The sequence below is a fragment of the Nematostella vectensis genome, chromosome 1 (genome assembly GCF_932526225.1).
Source record: "Nematostella vectensis chromosome 1, jaNemVect1.1, whole genome shotgun sequence".
Classification (NCBI taxonomy): Eukaryota; Metazoa; Cnidaria; class Anthozoa; order Actiniaria; family Edwardsiidae; genus Nematostella; species Nematostella vectensis.
In genome coordinates this window covers 15,804,767-15,823,314 of record NC_064034.1, presented here as the reverse complement: position 1 = coordinate 15,823,314, position 18,548 = coordinate 15,804,767, and the positions used below count along the sequence as shown (strand labels likewise).

The 18,548-nt window shown below is 39.8% G+C and overlaps 1 protein-coding gene across 3 annotated transcripts; it reads right to left on the bottom strand.

Annotated features, from left to right (window-relative positions):
- Nucleotides 1-720: 720 nt before the first annotated feature.
- LOC5521020 (mutS protein homolog 5) lies at nt 721-18,512 on the bottom strand. 3 transcript variants are annotated; one of them, XM_048731930.1, is made up of 28 exons: nt 17,068-18,512; nt 16,550-16,673; nt 16,196-16,276; nt 15,718-15,786; nt 14,613-14,737; nt 13,276-13,385; nt 13,041-13,076; nt 12,721-12,803; nt 12,608-12,653; nt 11,984-12,122; nt 11,651-11,713; nt 11,464-11,535; nt 11,338-11,394; nt 11,027-11,099; nt 10,514-10,623; nt 9,893-9,973; nt 9,626-9,671; nt 9,511-9,552; nt 9,335-9,431; nt 8,898-8,987; nt 8,673-8,799; nt 7,276-7,425; nt 6,776-6,850; nt 6,001-6,144; nt 5,376-5,513; nt 5,026-5,099; nt 4,370-4,606; nt 4,098-4,212 (listed from the first exon to the last, which is right to left on the bottom strand). In XM_048731930.1, exons 1-28 carry the CDS (start codon nt 17,452-17,454, stop codon nt 4,200-4,202), a joined length of 2,889 nt encoding a protein of 962 aa, XP_048587887.1. In that variant the 5' UTR covers nt 17,455-18,512; the 3' UTR covers nt 4,098-4,199. The 3 variants fall into 3 exon arrangements, with proteins under 3 accessions (XP_032221965.2, XP_048587887.1, XP_048587888.1); XM_032366074.2 differs by lacking the exons at nt 4,098-4,212; nt 4,370-4,606 and adding an exon at nt 721-1,224; XM_048731931.1 differs by lacking the exons at nt 4,098-4,212; nt 4,370-4,606; nt 5,026-5,099; nt 5,376-5,513 and having other exon boundaries at nt 6,023-6,161.
- Between the last annotated feature and the right edge of the window lie 36 nt (nt 18,513-18,548).

The following is an 18,548-nucleotide window of genomic DNA, read 5'->3' as shown; positions in this document are numbered from 1 at the left end:
AAATCAGTTAGAGAACCATTTGATTTTTTAAGGAACATAACAAAAAGAAGTTCGAACAAGTAAATCTTGGCCAAAAGACTTAGCGAAATTCCAGAGAACAAAAATATCGAGCAGGTAAAAACCTGCTCGAAATGAAATGAAACGCGTTCCACGTGCAGCGTATTTGCTTTACATTATTTTGAGGTTGACAGTAGTAAACAATAATGAAAAAAATATTTTATTTTAAGATACTTAGGACGCATTCGGGAAACACACACAAAGGCAGGCTCGTGAAAAGAAGGTAAAAACGCAAACACAAAGAATACTAGACTGAATTTTCATGTCGCATTTTCTCGAGACACTAATTTGGAAAGTGAAACCAAAAATTCATAGGGGGTTTGGGAGCATGTTACCTGGAGCGAACGTATCCTGCTGGCCCCTATCTATTTCTGGGCCTAAAAGGACACCCAGGCAGACACCAGTTTTGGAATTTGGCCTGAATAGACGACTTGCACCAAGAAGTCACGTGACTTTTTGAGTGGCAAATTCAAGCCAAAATAAACACAGAAATGGTAGAGGCCACCACGCCAGGGAACGACGCGCGAAAGTTTGCCACCCAAAATGTCACGTGATTTCGTAGTGCGAGTCGCCCATTTGCTTCCGAAATGCTAGTATGGCCCGAGGCGTTTCACTGAAAATAATTCATTGGAAAGTTTTACGGTGATTTTAACCATTTCAACATTTTTAGTATTCTGTATGGTTTAATCACTAATCTAGCTGTAAGTTACAGAGGTACGCTGATTATAAGTAGATTCAGAATGTTATCCTAGTTCCTCGTCATCATCTTTAAAATAGTCACAATCAATTTACATTTTCCTAATGAAATCATTGCTGTTCGATGGAATAAAAAATAAACAAATAAACCCGTGGAACCTCTATAATATGAGCTTTCCCCCCCAAAATTTTCCCGTTAAACCTCTATAATATGAGCTTTTCAATTTTTTTATTATTGTTTTTTTTTTTAATGAAAAATAAAAAAAATGAAAAATATGAGCTTTTCAATTTTTTTTTTATTATTGTTTTGTTTTTTTAATGAAAAAGCCCCACTCGGGGTGGGGCTTGGTGACCAATGGGTGATGACATCATCGTTCTTCGCTGACAGGAGTGACAAAATCTGCGAGAAACCCATGGAGGTTGTCTCTCTCGAGATCCAGAGAAAGGAAGCCATTAACGATGGCGGCAAACCTGCAGTTCAAATATTATGTAATCAGTTTCTGACTAAACGCGGAAGAGAAACAAGTCGTGTGCGAACGTTTGCTGTATTACAGTAAAAGCCCGCCTAACAAGAACACATATTTTTATTCAGCTCATTAAACTCTGGGTCCTTATAAATGCGCTCCTTCTAAACCGAATTTCGGCCTGATTCTTGTTTTCTTGGCTGGTAATAAACAGTTTCGAAATTAGTTTAGTTTATTGGCTTTGTCACACACAAAAAAAAATACTACGGTTTACAATAGGAAATAAACAAAATAAAGAAAATAAGAAACAATGTGACGGGAGAAGAAAACAGGGCGTAAGCCCCAATTGAAATTCTTTCCCAACAAATTACAAACAATAGAATTCTAAAACGAAAATAAAAATTGAATTACATAAATTTAAGATCTATGAAATTATGGAGGTTGGTAAAAGGCAAGTTTCTCTAAATAGTGAGTTGTCAGCTGATACCTGAAAGACGAAAGCGTAGTGCAAGATTTCATAAGTGAAGGAAGACTATTCCAAAGTTTGACAGTTCTAGGGAAATACGAATTCCTGTAATAATTTTGGTTGTGAGTGGAAAAAAGGCGGTAATTGTTAGGATGGTAATTTCAAGTATTGTATCGGGACGTGGCTGGAGAGAGAAGGCTAGCTAAACTAATGCTCACGTCACCATTTTTTATTTTAAATAACAGAACTAGATCGGTTATGTCTCTTCGATATTCTAATGGGAGGAGCTTAAGAGTTTTCAGCCTTTCTGTGTATGAAACATCGGCGGGATAGTTCAAAATAAACTTGGATGCTCGACGCTGGACGTTCTCAATCAGAGCTTTGTGCTTGCCTGTCGAAGGCGACCAAATGCAAGAAGCATACTCCAGGTGGGGCCTAACAAGGGTGCAGTACAGCAGCTGTCTTGTAGTTGGGTCGAGGATGTCAGAACAGACCCGCTTCACTAGTCCAAGCACCCTGTTTGCTTTTGCGCACATAGGCTCGATGTGAGGACCCCAAGACAGATCGTTAGTAATTGTAACGCCGAGGTCAGTCACCTGCGCTCCTGGATCCAGGGTGCGACCGCATAGTTGGTAAGGGTACGGAGGACGCTTGGTAGAACGCTTCTTTGACATGTGCACCACTTTGCACTTAGATGCAATAAACTCCATGCCGTGCTCTAGACTCCAGCTGTACAGGGAGTCAAGGTCAGCCTGCAACGAGGTTGAAGAACTTGCAGTGTCTATAGAGCGGTAGAGCTTAGAATCATCAGCATAAAGAGCGATGTTTGAGCCTTGCTGCACGTAGTTAGGCATATCGTTGGCATATACTAGGAACAACAGGGGCCCAAGGATAGATCCTTGTGGGACCCCTGAGGTCACTGGCAGCCAAGAGGAGGACGCACCATCGAGGACAACACGCTGCCTCCTTCCCGTTAGGTAGGACACAAACCATTTCAGCAGAGAACCCGTGACTCCATACTGCTGCAGCTTGGAAATAAGCAGATGATGAGAGACCTTGTCAAAGGCCTTGGAAAGGTCTAGGTGAATGACATCAATGTCCTGCCCCCCTGCTAGTCTGTCTACGATGTCATTATAGACTTCAACAAGTTGCGTCACGGTGGATTTTCCCTTAAGGAATCCGTGTTGAAGCTGGTAAATATGGGGGGAAATGAAGTTGAAGCAGCGCTTGAAGACGCAGCGTTCAAGGACTTTTGACAGGATACACAGAAGAGAGATAGGCCTGTAGTTTTCTGCCAGGGTGGGGTCATCCTTCTTGAACACAGGTGTGACATTTTCGTCCTTCCAAAGCGCGGGAACGGATCCAAGAGACAGCGACAGATTAAACAACCGACATAACGATGGTGCGATTTGATGAGCGGTGTTTTTCAGCAGAATACCAGGGATTTGATCCGTTCCACAGGCTTTATGGGAGTCAAGATTTCGTAAGACATCCAGTACTTCAGGGACAGTGAGTTGGATAGAGCCCAGACCCAAAACGGGCTCACGGTTGGTAGGCTAGGCCCTAACCAATTCCTCGCTGGCGGATGGACTGAATATGTGGTGAAAATGTCTGTTTAACAGGTTAGCCATGTTCTTGGTATCTGTAACGAAGGCGTGGCCATCGCGAAAAAAATTCGGCGAAGGCTTGTTAGAAGTGGTTGTCGGATATAACAGATTTTAGTTTTTCGGCGTGCTCTTTTTTCTTTTTGGAAAGCATTTGTTTCGCAGCGCGTCGAAGCTCATTGTATTTTCTTTCGGCAGCCAGTGATCCGGTTTTGTTAGCTTTTTTACGCTGCGCATCCTTCTTTTTGAGCAAAGAACGCAGTTCGTGATCTATCCACGGGTAATCGCTCACATTCCTTGGTTTGGATTTTGGAATATGCTCGTTAACAGCGGCGAGAAATAGATCAGTCCAATTAGCGAGTGATGAATCGATGTTATCGCTTTGAGAGAAACACAGGTCCCACGGGATGTTCTTCAGCGACTCATTAAGTCCCGTCCAGTCTGCACGCTTGAAGTTGTACACAACGCGTTTGGTCTTTGTTTTTTTAGAGATATTCAAGTCTAGTTCGAAACTGATCAACTCGTGGTCGGTAGAAATAATGTCATCGAATCCGTGTATGTGATGAAATTTGGATGGGATACTCGTCAAAATTAAATCGAGAATGTTCCTTCCCCTTGTTGGAAAATCAATAAGCTGCCATAAATAGTTATCCTTTATAATTTTGCAGAGGTAGTTTCTGAGGCAATCGCCGGTTTTAGCGGCTCCTGTCGTCCAGTCGATCTCAGAGAGATTGAAGTCGCCAATCACTATTAACTGATCGTATTTCGCTTTAGAAGCTAGGCGCAGAGTTTTCTTGAGTTGTTTTAGTAGATACTCTAGGTCAGTGTCCTGCGGTCGGTAATAAATGATAGCCAGAATCTTGCGTCGTGAGTTAGGACGGAGCTCGCATGCTAAAAGTTCAGCGTCGGTTTCTAAATCACATCGACGGAGGCTCACGATACTGTTTTTGACCGCCAGGAACACTCCTCCTCCTCTACGGGACTGTCTGTCCCGTCTGTGGATGGTGTAGTCCGCGGAACTAGGGAATAATTCGCAGTCCAGATAATTTGGATTCAGCCAAGACTCCACACATAATATTAAGTCCTTGCCAATGGAAAGTGCTTGGAGTTCGCTCCGTTTTTTAGCGACGCTCCTAGAATTCATATACAAGCATTTCACGGTGGTACAGCAATTACTTTTCCCTTTAGAGAACGCCCGTGAACCAGGATGGGATGCAACATCTCCGCAGAGAAGCAGAAGCCCAACGAGGTAGCAGTTTGGTCTGGTGAAGTCTCGTCTTGGACGAAACAGGGAATGATGTTGATTCCCGAAATCAGGCCTACTAGAGAAACCCACTTTGCAAAATCTCCATATATAGAATGACGTCTCTTTGCCATTGCGATTAGCAATAGGTGGCTGAGCAGAAAGTAGCAAGGATCGTATAGCTAACAAAATGATGACAGAGCTCAGGGAGACGTGACTGGCCGCCATGATGGTCAGCGGTTCATGATGATTACGTTTGAGGTTCTGACCTCTGTCACACTTTGCGCTTGAGCTCAAACGCATAGTGTGACAGAGGTCAGAACGACTGCATTAGGGACATTAGGAAACTATCTTTGTACTGACCGCCCTGAATTTTCAATCAGTTGATTGCTAAGACCTAAATTTGAGGTGGCTCTATTGCCTCCTTACAAGTAGATTACAAATGAATTGCATAGAAAATGGACCTAAGCGATAAATAGACTGTGAGACCGTTACCTCTTTTGCTGTGTTTCAGAGCTTATACTGTCAATCCTTTGAACTGGCTCGTTGCATCGCACAAGCTCCGACACCTGACGGAACCAAGCATATTAGCTACTACTGGAAGACCGTTTATAGCAAGATTTTGAGCAAGGGGAATAGGGTTTGGTTCCATGGTTCACATTAGCACAAGCTATTGCTCAACTTAAGGTTGTGCAAAAACACCTTATACACCTGCTTACCTGGTAAAAAGTGCTTTTATCTAATATGAAAAAAGAACCTATTAATAAATAAAACAGATGGCCAAAAACGCTAATATAACTAGTCTGCAGTCTTAGAGCAAATTCTGGAATAGAATGATTTCTTGCCTCTGTCCCTCTCTTGACCAGGTGTTCCGGCATTCCTGCAAGCGCGGCAATGTGTGAAGCATAGCTAGTCTTTGCGTGTCCATCTACCAAGTGGTACAGGAAAACCAACTCTTTGCCGTCTTGAATCACCTCAGTAGTCTAAATACAAGATTGATACATTTAGTTTTGGTGTCTTTTCAGGTCCTGTAAATGTGGCAATGTTCACGTGTTCTTTATTTTATACTGAATCTATAGTCGATATTAAACTCAACTACAATAGGTAAACCCCTACCTGGATCGGGTTGCATAGACACTCCCTTTTTTATTATGGATCTAAAAGAAGTGAAAGACTCAAATTCCCTCGCAGGATCGCTCGTTTGACTCCCCTCTGTTTGTCTTACCCAAAACAACCTCAGACGTGTCATGTAAATAATTAGAGAAAACTCTTACTTAACCGTTTCTAGAAAATGCTCTAATGTCTTCAACTTTTTATTTTCGTTTAAATTCGGTTTTTCTCGAAAAATGCCCTGTTTTATGTCATCAATTGTGTGGAATATGTAAGGACACCACCCTCAGTCATCCTCTGTCGCCAACTCATAAACTAAATATTATCTTTCTTTAGTCTATAACTGTGACAAGTACTGACCTGAAACCTCAAAATGGGGATATCCGGAAGAAGCTTTTGTCTGATGAGGCTGTGGAAGTGCGTTGAAACAAGTGTCTTTGGGCACTTGCTGCTAGAGGCCAGCCAATGGCGCAAAGTTGCACATAACAATGAAAGCCCATCTACCTATGAAGATAAACAGACTACTGCGCTGTCGAGTATTCTAAGAACTCGCGATCGATTCCTAAAAAGATGAAAGCGCTTTACACTTCCGTCAGTCAACTTTTGATTTTAACGAAACACATCGTCGTGCAATTGTAAATGAATTCTGGTAAATTCAAATAATGAATTGAACCTGGTCATACGATTTTGGATAAATTCGATTATCCTTTTCTTTTTAAAATATGTTAGTTCCCCTTAATACCTATTATGAATTGTGAAGGACAAAATAGACGCAAACCTGGCAGATGCTCAAGCTACTGATGGTCAATGGACTCGAGGTGATATAACGGGCCATTGTAGATTCTAATAGACTGTTTCGCAGTTAACGCTACAATTCTTGGGAGGCCTGTAGTTCTACACCAAAGAGAGGCTCAACCGAGCGTGCGCGTTCCTTCTTCTCGCCGAAATGAAGTAAACAACAGAATATACAAAATAGCAACATTTTGCAACATTTATTTATAATACTTATCATAGCATTCCCGCCAGTTTGAGTCTGGCTTTGTTGTAAAACCATAGGCCACCCAAGTATTGAATTTCAAACCGTGAAAAGGTCAATTATAAGAAAGCATCACCTTGAGATGCTAGTCTTACTTACTGTAGCAGTGCCTTTGCCAAATTCATCTATTAGCACGAGTGACTTATCAGTGGCAGACTGAATGGCTGAGGCAACCTGAATAAAAAGCGGCGGCGATCAGCGTCTTAGGATCATGATTTATAGAGAGCGCAACGAACATAGCGATAACAGCGACATTAATAACAAAATAATTACTTAATAAAGGTGATGAAGATGGTTAAATCTGGTCTAAAATGTTGTAGGGCAAGAATTTTACTACTTGCTGTCAAGTTTTGAAGAGTTATTTTAGGACATTGTCTTCGAGTTATTTTAGGAAATTGTCCCCCGCTTTTTGAATTACTGTCGATGTGGAAAATAACTGAAAACCACCCAGTTGACCGTATGCTTTCAGAACAAGAGTTATTTGGATTACCGGGAAGCCAAGACGACTAGATCTATCTTTGAGAACGGTGTGAAGCGAACAAAATAGAGAAAATACCTATAAGTGACTATATTATGTCAAAACGATTATTTCTTCTTACCTGATTAAGGTCAATCATGAAGGTAGATAATCCGACAGAAACGGTCTCACGCGTGTGTATTCGGGTAAACAGGCGGTCTGTGACTCCGATGATTGCTGATTCAGCAGGAACAAAGCTGCCGATATGCGCCAGGAAAACGATCAGTCCTACCTATACGAAACGACACTCATAGTTATATGGACTTTGGCAAGACATGTCTGCACTCTGTAGTACATCCAAATCATTCACAACATCCACACCATCATAATCAACAACACGAAAAACGTCATTATCACCATGATCATCGCATAATCATCATAATCTTCACAATCAATAAAATAAACATCGGCATTAGCGTCATTATCAAACAATAACATCAACATCGTTCTCATCATCGTTATCGTCACCATTATAATCATTGCATTATCATTGTTATCATTATCATAATCACCAGCGAGGATAAAGATCGCACATCGTCATTTTCCACATAACGATCCTCACATCGTCTTAATTATCATCTTCACCAGCATCATCATTGTTGTCGTCGCCATCATCATTACCAATAGCATAACGCGTCACCTAGCAACACCATCCCTGCCACCATCGTTATTGACATCACCGTCATAATCGTCACATCATTTAAACCATCAGCATCACCCAACAACGAAATAGGCATAACCAGCGTAATTATAGGTTACTTCACGGTTGGTGAGCGCGTACGATTTTTATTCACAAGTTATGTTTAACAATCGAACGAGCGCAGCGAGTGCGTTTGTTTCACACAGCGAGTATAAAAGCGAACTAACCGTGAAATAACTAATTTATTATATACATAACGAGATTTAACTTTCAGATATAAAACATTTCATTTTGCATGTTACTTTTGTTCTTGAGCTCCATTGAGCGAGAGAATGAAATTTTACTGTGAAAATTGAATACAAAGCGTTTTGCACTAGTGGAAAAAAATCGTACGACCAATCAGCTGGCTTCTCTAGCGCGAAAAACCTAGTTTTATCACAATGGTTTTTGGGGCGTTAACCTCGGTATGTATATAATGATCATATTTATCAACATCGCTTCCACCACCATCATGTCATCACCATCATGATCATAACATCATCATCATCACCTTCATTACCAACAGCAAGATAGACGGTCGTCATCATTTTAACCAATACAATAAGTTAATCATGATCATTATAATCATCGCCAGTATCATCATTAATATGGTCATGGTCATCGAAATCTCGCCCCCCCCCCCCCCCCCCCCAGCAAACCATCTCCACGTCTTCTTCTAGGTATCAACGCCATCAATTTCACAGCCACTACTCTACTCTTGTTATTGTAATCAACATCATTAACCGTAATCCTTTGGCCTAGTCATACCCACAGTATCATTAGAAACAATAGCAACTCACTTGCTTCAAGTAGACACTTTTTCCACTGGCGTTGGGTCCCGTTAGTATTACCACCCTACCACTGTCCTCATTGATTGCAGTATCGTTCGGTACAAACTGGCTCACGCAAAGCTCTTGTAACGGATGCCTGGCGACATAGGTGAAATACAGTAAGAACAGGTATCGAAGCCTGAATTCGTACAAGAAAGATAGGTAAGACAGCAGGTTTATTCGAAGAAAACTTACATTCCTCCAGTAATATGCAGGATGGATTTTGTAGTTATCTCCGGACAAACGTAATTATTCTCGCGGGCAGACACTGCTAGAGAGATCAGGCTGAAAATATCAACACAATTATGAGCTATTTAGCAATTTCTTTTTGCAGCAGAAACGTGTTTAGCATCATCATTTTCTTTTTAATCGCCATCGCATCATCATAGAACGCCAATCACGCTGCCATTTAACGCTCGCGCAAGATATCGAGTCACAATGAACCCAATTCGACATTTCCATAGGTTAATTCAAGCTATTAATAGAAATACTTCCCATCAAATACCGTTAATAGAAAATTCGACTTCAAACGAGCATAATTATTTAGATATTTAGATATTTTCTTGGAGATAGACCGTTGTTTTTTCAAATACAATTGTATTGGGGTAGCATTTACCCCTGTTCATACTAACCAGTCGAGCTCAGCAGTGCATTCCATGACATCCAGCAAGACCTTTGTGCGCTCTAGGATGGTGCTTTGCAGTCGATGCATTATCGCTGTCTCGTGATCTCCAGACGCAAAAAGGCCATCATCGTTACCTTACAGAATCTCACAGTTCATATAACCAGATCTATGTAATTCAACTACCTGTTATCTCGCACTGCGTATCACCCAGGAGAGAGTCGAGTTCTGAAACATTGCAGTTATCCGATTAATTTTCACATTAACAACAAAAAATTAACACACAATACTTTTTATATACCTCTTGTGCTTGCGCTCTTGTAATACACCATGTTGTTCGAAAGAAACTAAAAATAAAGTACAGGAAAGATAATTCATAAGTATGCAATGCCAGGGAAGATACACATGCCTCCCGCGGAGGGAATTCCATTAGGGGAGCCCCGAATTTCTGCACGTAAATAATGGGCTTCTTATTCTACTCTATAGAGTTTTTCAATGCATTGCATGGGGGAGAGCAATGGAGATTTTTCTGATTTTTTTTTTTTAAGTTCGTTAGCGGTACACATACCACAAAGTCTAATCCATCCATCTCAAAATCCTTTTCCTCCTTCATCTCAGTGGTACGCGGAACAGCTAAAAGGTATCCCAGCTAAAGAAAACAATATACATACATGGGTATGTGGACGGTTTATCGAGGCCCAGAGCCTGGGTGACAGCTACAACCAATCCAGGGATACATAACCCATTAGCGAAAGTATTACAAGATTGACCATAGTTAGTCACGCCAAACGCTAAGGCCAGGGTCTCTATGCAAGGCGACTCACCGTGCGCCACTGTTGTTTTGGTTATCTATATATTCAGATATCATTTAAGAAAATACTATTTTACATACACGAGAGCCGTCTTTATGGGCCGTCTTTATGACTTAAGTGGATTTATTTCGCTACTGAAATGTACATATAATTTGTGTTGAATTTTCTCCGGCACAAAGATTCGTCAAACAAGCCGGCATCAGAGTCTTTGTAAAGACGAATTACTGGTGTCCAGTATATCACTGTCCATAATATGATATATAATCCACACCTTAAAGTCACCTAATAAACATACAGGGTTGCTAGATGAGAGCGTGGAGGATTTGATAGTTTAGCTACTTTAGCTTGAAGAAGAGGGGACGAGGAGCGGCTCATACCTGTGGTAAGTAGATGACATTGCATTCAACAATAGATGGATTGAGTTTATTGAGCTCCTTGCGTGCGACTTTTGTCATGAAGTCAGGAAGACCGTTGTACGTTCTTTTACCTTGAGAAAAACATCCATCATAAAAATAAACACATTAGGTCACTTTTATTATTTTATCTTGTATCATCGCTATAGCTATTGTCATTACTGTGGGGTTTTTTTTGCGAAATCTTTGCAAATGCAAAAACAGCCTTCTAACTTCTGACAATCAGCCTATGAATTTTGAGATAATTGTACTTTGTGTCCTTCTGATTGGTCAACCGATCATACAATACAAACTTAAGTGTTGACAAGTCTTTCAGAGGACACAAAGTGTTAGTTTAGAATTCAAGACCGATTGATGGTCCTAGAAGGCGGTTTTAGTAGTTGCCAAGATTTCATAGAGAACTGTACTCAACATCGTAATGGAAATGGCTATTTTGTGTATATATTTATCTCTTCAAGAAAACAAAGAAACACTCACGTTCATCCAGGGCGGGGTCAACTCCAGGTTTGACAACGAACCGGTTCTGCTCCGTTGAGTCATCAAAGTCAATCTAGAACAAAGAAATTCAATTTCACTGTCTCTAAAGGGGACCCTCCAACACTGCAATATCGTAAATACCGTACTATCGCGTCAAAATACCGTAATATTGCGTCCAAAAATATCATATCGTGTTCAAGGGAGAAAATACCCAATCATGTTTCGTGTTTTTTTCCTGAAATGTGTGAGTTACCGTCTCACAAAAAAATACACGCCCCCCCCCCTTTAATAACGTCGCTTACAATACTTACAATAGTATTGATCAGACTGGCGATGTTGTGAAGGTCTTGCGTAACAAGAACAGTAATCTGCATTAAAAAAAGATACCGTAAGCATCATCGCATTTGACCCCCTAGCAAGCACGAGGTATGGCTCACCTTTTTCGCTATGGCGATCTCCGAGGGGATTGTTCTGCACAGATCGGCGATGTACATAGCGTTATAGACAGTCTGGGCAATATAAACGCATTTAATAATTCAAAATTATTTCTTAGAGAATTGCGATCTAAGAAGTTGTCAAAATTTTAGTCGAGATTATGCCTTCCCTAACCCCAGATTTCCTCACCTTGTATAGAGCTTGCCAGTCTGTTATTGAAGCTTGAGCTGTTTTCATCCTGACAAGTATACGCTGTAGAAAGACGTACATACACCGCCTCATATTATGTATAAGTCATCAGAGCTACATCTCTTATATCTTGTAACATGATTTCAAAGCCAACACCTACCCAACCTCGACCTTTTGATTGGCACTGGATGTCAGCGTTAGTGTGGAATCAAGCATCGTTTTTGCCTTACTGGCGAGCTAGTGAAGATCTGTTAATGTCATTCAGATCGTACGCTTCTCGTATCCTTATTGGTTTATTCGATTTACTTTGTAAAACTGTCAAGTCAATCTTACCGATACATTCTTTACATTTTTTAGGCAGTCTTGAAGGGATGCAATAAGATCTATATTCCGGGGTGTAGTGAAAAATGTGATCGCCTTTTGCCTCTCGGTGAGAACCAGTATGTCACGAGTAGGGCGAAGAAACCACATTCTGTGATAAGTGGGATACAACATATTGTTAATGTTGTAGCTTTCTTATTTCCAAACTGTAACATTCCTACTAGTCACAAGCATGGTTTTTTGAATAATGTTATGTTTAGCATGCGTTCGCCTCAGATCGCTACCAATTGCCGAGATAGAACACTGATCTTTCTCGACGATTGGTGGAGATCGTAAGCTTGGTTTCCATGTAATAACACCAGCAATCACCGAGATTAGATCAGCGTTCTATCTAGGCGATTGGTGGGGATCGGTAGTGATTATATGGAAACCAGGGTTTAGCATTCAAAGAGTGATTAGCTGAGATTAAGACACCCATACAAGTAATATTACTACCAGACTATAGTACTACCACTTTTTTATACAACCTGTCATATTGCCTTGTAGAGTAATTGTGGTCACGAGGTCGATGACGCCGCTATATAGACAATTTCTTTGAAGGGGGTGATAAAAAATAAAAATGGAAAATGTTCTCACCTTAGTAATCTGCTTCCTAGCGCTGAGCGAGTCCTGTTTAGTACACCTACCAAGAAATACAAATCAGAAAGCGAGAACGGCCATCTCGTCCGTAGGCGAGGTTGGTGGCTTACCGAATAGAGAAAGACCTTCCTTAGAGCTGGTCCCAGACTTGTACACAGAGGGGTGGGATTCCTTTTGGAAGATCTGAAGAGCACTTTAAACAAATCTGTATCATGCTTCTGTGGCTTAAACAGCAATTTCAAAAGCATTCATCACGGCATCCAAGAACACCGCTTAATATATAATATGATGAAATTAATGAAATGGGATATGCCTGGAAATATTTTATTATTTGACAGGATTGTTATTAAACCAGAGTAAACAGTGCGTAACCCCAAGCTCCGATATAAAAAACGAGAAGCGATCAGCAATATATTCCTAGGATACCAACCTATAGGTGTTATCGTCCACAATGACCATGTCATCACTGTGAAAGAATATAATAAACCACAATAAATAATAAATACATTTCCATACTCAACTTCTCAATTTTTTTTGTTAATTTTGTTTTTGGCCGCACTGAAAGCGTTAAGATCACGGAACTGTTTCCATGCTTCCAGATGTGAACAAGGACAGGCAGAAAAGCTATTGCATAATCATGGATAGAAACAAAAGTACAAACTCACATAGAAAAGACCACAAGGTCTAGTATTGGTACATGTACATCAGGGTCTTCAAGCTCCTGTCCAAATCGCTTCTTCTCCAAATACTTCAACAAAGCCCCTGCTGCACGAACCTACAAGTGAAATGGAAACAAAGCTTTCTGTGTATTCTCAGGATTTTTTAACGATCTAACATATTAACGTTCTTTTTTGTACGTGCTGCTCGCAAACTCCTTGCCAGGAAATCTTAGACATCAAAATGTCACACTTAGCTCGTTTAGACGCATGTTGATGAGTTATTATACAGATGCACTTTCTTATGTTTTTAATTCGGAGGATCCAAGGACCCCATAGTCCGTGTGCCCAAAGTGCATTGAAGCGCGTGGTCTCATCCTTGGGCCCACGTGCTGCTATAACTTAATTTATGTATGTTTTAAAGTGAGGGGATTACTGTAATTGGCCAAGTCTGTAGTGGCTCCCTGGCCTGTGTTTCATTTTTGTGGTTTTGTGTTGTTTTTTTATGTTGAAGTCAAATATATAAAAAATAAATAAAGAGCTGATAAAGGTGTGAGAGCACTACTATAGGTGTGCAAGCACTTTGACTTATCAGAGTACCTATAGTACAAGCAAAAGCCTGCACACTAGAAGCTAAATATATGTATGCCTATAATATGTACCTGGAGTACAAACTTTCTGACAGCCTTTTCATGAATTGTTTGGAAGTTAAATGCCTGCACTCACAAGTGCAAACAAGCCATACTTCCTGGCATTCTATGCATTTCTAACTAGACATTTTTTCCTTAATTGGGCCTTGCTGATGAGCTCGCTTTTCTAATTTAAATTTTGGTTTGTGAAACCCCCTTAAGGATAAGATTAGAAGAATCGTTGACAACCCCCCTAAGGGATAGAAGTTGGTAGAATTTTATACCCTAAAAGATTGGATGATCACTTCTGTCTACTTTTATCGAGATTCCCCCAGGGCCCGCCCCCATCACATCAAAAAAAGGTTTTTACATATATTGTAAAAATCGAGTATTTAAATTTAGTATTTAAATATGTTACAGTACTTTGCAAGTCAAAAATTTAAATGCTATAAATGCAAAAAAAGGCAGACATGGAGGTATAATATCAAATTATGTAGGTCAAGGGAAAAAAAGCATTTTAATTTAAACTTTAAATATAGGCAACTATCTGTTATTTACCATCAAAACAAATAAGAACCATACTCTGCATATACTGTATAAATCCTACAGTAGCTTGGTTCTCATACACAGGTTTTTACAGTGTCAATTTTATTTACAGTGGTATTATTGAGTATCAGGGAAATATTGCCTGCAGGTTTACCGTTTACCATAACATACCATATTGACATTATCAAATGGCACTAGTGAGGTCATGTATATTGTCCGCTCCATGTCTGTAAAGTGCTGTGGCATTCCAGGAAGACCATTTAATGCTATGATCCTCCTCTTGCAAGCATCCACAGCTGTAGATGTACACTCAATATCACAGTGGGTACAGTCAGAACCTGCTTGTAAGGAATGAGGGGGAGGGGAACAATAATGGACCTACAGTGCAAAATTTCATCAATCCCATATACCTGTCAACTCGCCCGCATTAGGCGGGAGTCTCAAGATTTTTTACCACTTCTCCCCCCATCCCCAGCATTAAACACCAAATCTCCGCTTTTTAATTATTTTTATGGAATTAGAAAAATTATTCTATAGGAAATCAACATTTTGCATATTTTCTATTCAAATAATTATAAAAAATATTAAAACAATAATTCCCTTTTGTAGGGCAATTTATTTAACAGCCTTGTGAGATCTATTTAAGTGTATTTGTGCAGGAAAGGTATACCCACCCCTCCCCCAAAAAAATGATATACCCCACCCCTCCCCAAAAAATTCTCAAGCCTTGCAATTTTCTGGGGTTGACAGATATTCAAATTCGGATCAGGCACACAGGGAGCAAGAGAGAAAGAAAGAGGAGAGAAATATGCCCTAGGCAGCAACTGCACTGAAACCTTTTTTTCCAATTAGCACCATCACTTATTGACAGAAACAGTAAATACAGTCTTGTAATTTACATATGAAGAGGGAAAAGCAAAACTATATGCTAAATATAACAAACAATATTGGGAAAATTCTATTGAAAGGCTAGATAATTCAAGGATTGAGTCAAGTTTGAGGGATTTTACTTGAACTGTTTATTTTTACCTTTGATGCACAAAATAATTCCGATCGAAAAAGTAGTTTAGGTGGATTTTAATTTCATTACAATGAGACCAATCAGAGAGCGAGTTTGCTTCAGTATTTAGAAATAGCTTTTACAGAGCAGTTACCATGGGTGTCTTTCACTCCACTTTCTTTTTCATGCGCTCCCTGTGTGCCTAATCTCCGCGACGGCCTGTGTCCCCAATGATGTTTGGGGGGGGGGGGGGGGGGGGGGCATAGTACAACTTACTAAAGTCAATGGCAGGAAGTACTTCCACATCTGTTTGTTGACACAGTTGTTCATCATTGTTCTCCCCTTCTGTAAAATTATATAACAAACTGAGAAATGGGAACAATCAACATATACTTTTTTTTTTAATTTTCTTTACTTTTTTCAATAAGTCCCAAGGAAAATACTTATAAAGTCAAGCTTGGCAACTTCTTAAATAAGATTTTAAAGATGGAAATCTTGATCTCAGATTTTTAATTTCTTAGGTATTGAAATTTCACAAATCGAAAAATCTTGACCTTTATTCATCACCACCCCAACTTTAAATTCTATATCAAACAAAGATTGATTGTTCTTAAGATCAGATAGGGAATTAAAAAGCTTGTACTGTATTAATTAACTATCTGAAAAATAACTGTAATAATGATACATTGTGCAAATTTTCCTAAGGAGAGAAACCTGAGACTAGTAGAAAATTTTAAAAATGGGGAAATTGTACCTTTGCCTTGTAAAACAGCTATAAATCTCTCTTCTTGTTTAGAGCTAGTGACAATGATATCTGGGTTTATCTGTTCTTGCACTAAAATAAAGGAGACAACATCATGTCTTCACTGCATGTATGTCTCAATAAGTATCATATATTGATTCTAAAAAATGGAGGAAATATGTAATGCTTAGAGTTTTATTTCAATGCAAAAGACTGTAATAATACCCCAGGAAATTTTCTGTTCTGATAGTGGTTGCATCAGGAATTTAGATTATTATAATTTCAAATTTGGATGGTCCCTATGAAATCTAGAGAGTTTTTTTAGCTTTCTCTAGACATTTTGTGGTATGCGTTTTCCTTAATTACCTCGCTTGAGAAACTGGAAGTCACTTGTCTCTACAATATCCATCATTAAGTGCAATTTGGAAGAAAAAGTATCATAGTATGCTACCCCAAGCTTGCTTCCACTCCATACGGTGCACATTATTGTCTGAGACGCAATTTAGCACTATTAGTATTATTTCTCTTACTATTTCACTTATTTTAAAATTTCTACCAACTGCTATTCCTTAGTAGGTGTTTACAGTTTTTCTGATTCTGGTATCTCTTGGGATTTAATTTCCTTCTATCACACCCAATTTGCTATGTTGACCACACCCAAAGTGCTATTCCATAGAGTTAAAATTGATTTTGCCGACGACCACTCCTGTCTGTTTTTATCAGAGTTCCCCCCCCCCTGGGTTGACAGCTCTATGTGTATGTGTGGGGACTTTGGCTTTATTTATGATTTGGCTGAAAGCAAAAGTTTTATCGTGGTAAGATGGTACAAGGGCCCTTCCTTTGCCCCAGATGAAGGACTTCATTTTGACCTTAAAACATATCACCTTAATATTTGTTTCTTCATCGCTCTCGTCAAACGCAATGTTTTCCCTATGAGAAGTGATATCTTCTTCACAAATGCTTTCATCTGTCTCCTCTTTGTCTGTACAGGAGGATGGAGAACTCGCTTTAGACGGCACAGAAGAAGAGGAATAAGCAAGCGTCCTCTTTCTGGATGACCCTGGTGCACTAGTCGAACATGAAAGAGGTCTTTTTGAAGTGGAAGCTTTCCCAGTCACAAATGAAGACCAAGTTGAGCCTTCTTGGTTCCCTGAATTGAAAGCTCTGTTCCTTGCGGTATTCGACGGAGTGATGTTGGAACTAGGTTGCTTTGAATTTTGAAAATAACCGCTTCGTCGGGATCCCGCAGATCCAGGAACACTGATTGACATTCTCAAGAAGAAGAATAAAGAAGAAAAGAACAACTCCCCTTAAATAACTGCATGCAAAAATGTTCGGATCTAAAAATACAACGCAGGAGGGTGTAAATATGCCCGAGAAGATAAAAAAATCCCTCTTTGTCCTCTTCCTTTTCGAAACAAGATGATGCCGGCTTGTTTCCCGCCAAAATACAAGTATAACACGCGCGTCAACCGGAAGTTGATTTTTCGCGCCTTTCCCATCTCGGCTTGAAAACAAATATTTCATGTTCAGATGATACCGTACAACTATTTTTTTATTAACAACGTGCTGACACCATAATAATAATACCATTATCTGCTTGCACGTGTTATATTTCTATATACCACCAGTCGTTGCACAAAGGCTGTTAACACGAGTTCCACACACATTCAAAGTCCAAGCCATGATGACGTAGATTCACACACATACATTAACGTCACATTTCCGTTTCTCCTAAGTATTATTTCCGGTTCCCGCTGAACCTTTTGTCTACATGCCTGCAAGGCTTAGTTCGAAATTTAAATTGAAAGAGTAAACCAATGAGTCTTGATAACACACGGGTTACTGATAATACTGAAAAGCCAAGGTCGTTTAATGCGGCCCGTATCGTAAATTTCACGTTTAGAATTCATACCACGTAGAGCTCACACTTGTATTTGTCTGTGCGTGATGTGTGATGATGAAAACAGTGTTCAAACGATAATAAATATGAGAAACCGAATGTAAGATCTACTGTAGGCTATTCGAGACATTATGCAGAACTGATGGTTGCTAAGAAGTCGACGGAATGAAAGACCCTGAAAGACGATACGTGAGTTTGGAAGAGAAAAACGCCAGTTCTTATCCCTCTGCAGTTTGAATTTGGACATTTTATCGTAGAAAGCTTATAGTTTCCGGTATTGGATCTAATTTGACACCCGATAGAATAACGACAGCGAAACGTGACAAGTACCGCCGCGCCCAGAGGAAACAATGGATTCGTCGTGGCCTAGAGACTCGCTTTGTTTATCCGTGTTTTTAACATTACGTCACTAGTAAATTCGAGAAGTCACATGAGTATTCCCGAGGGACTCGTTAATTGTTT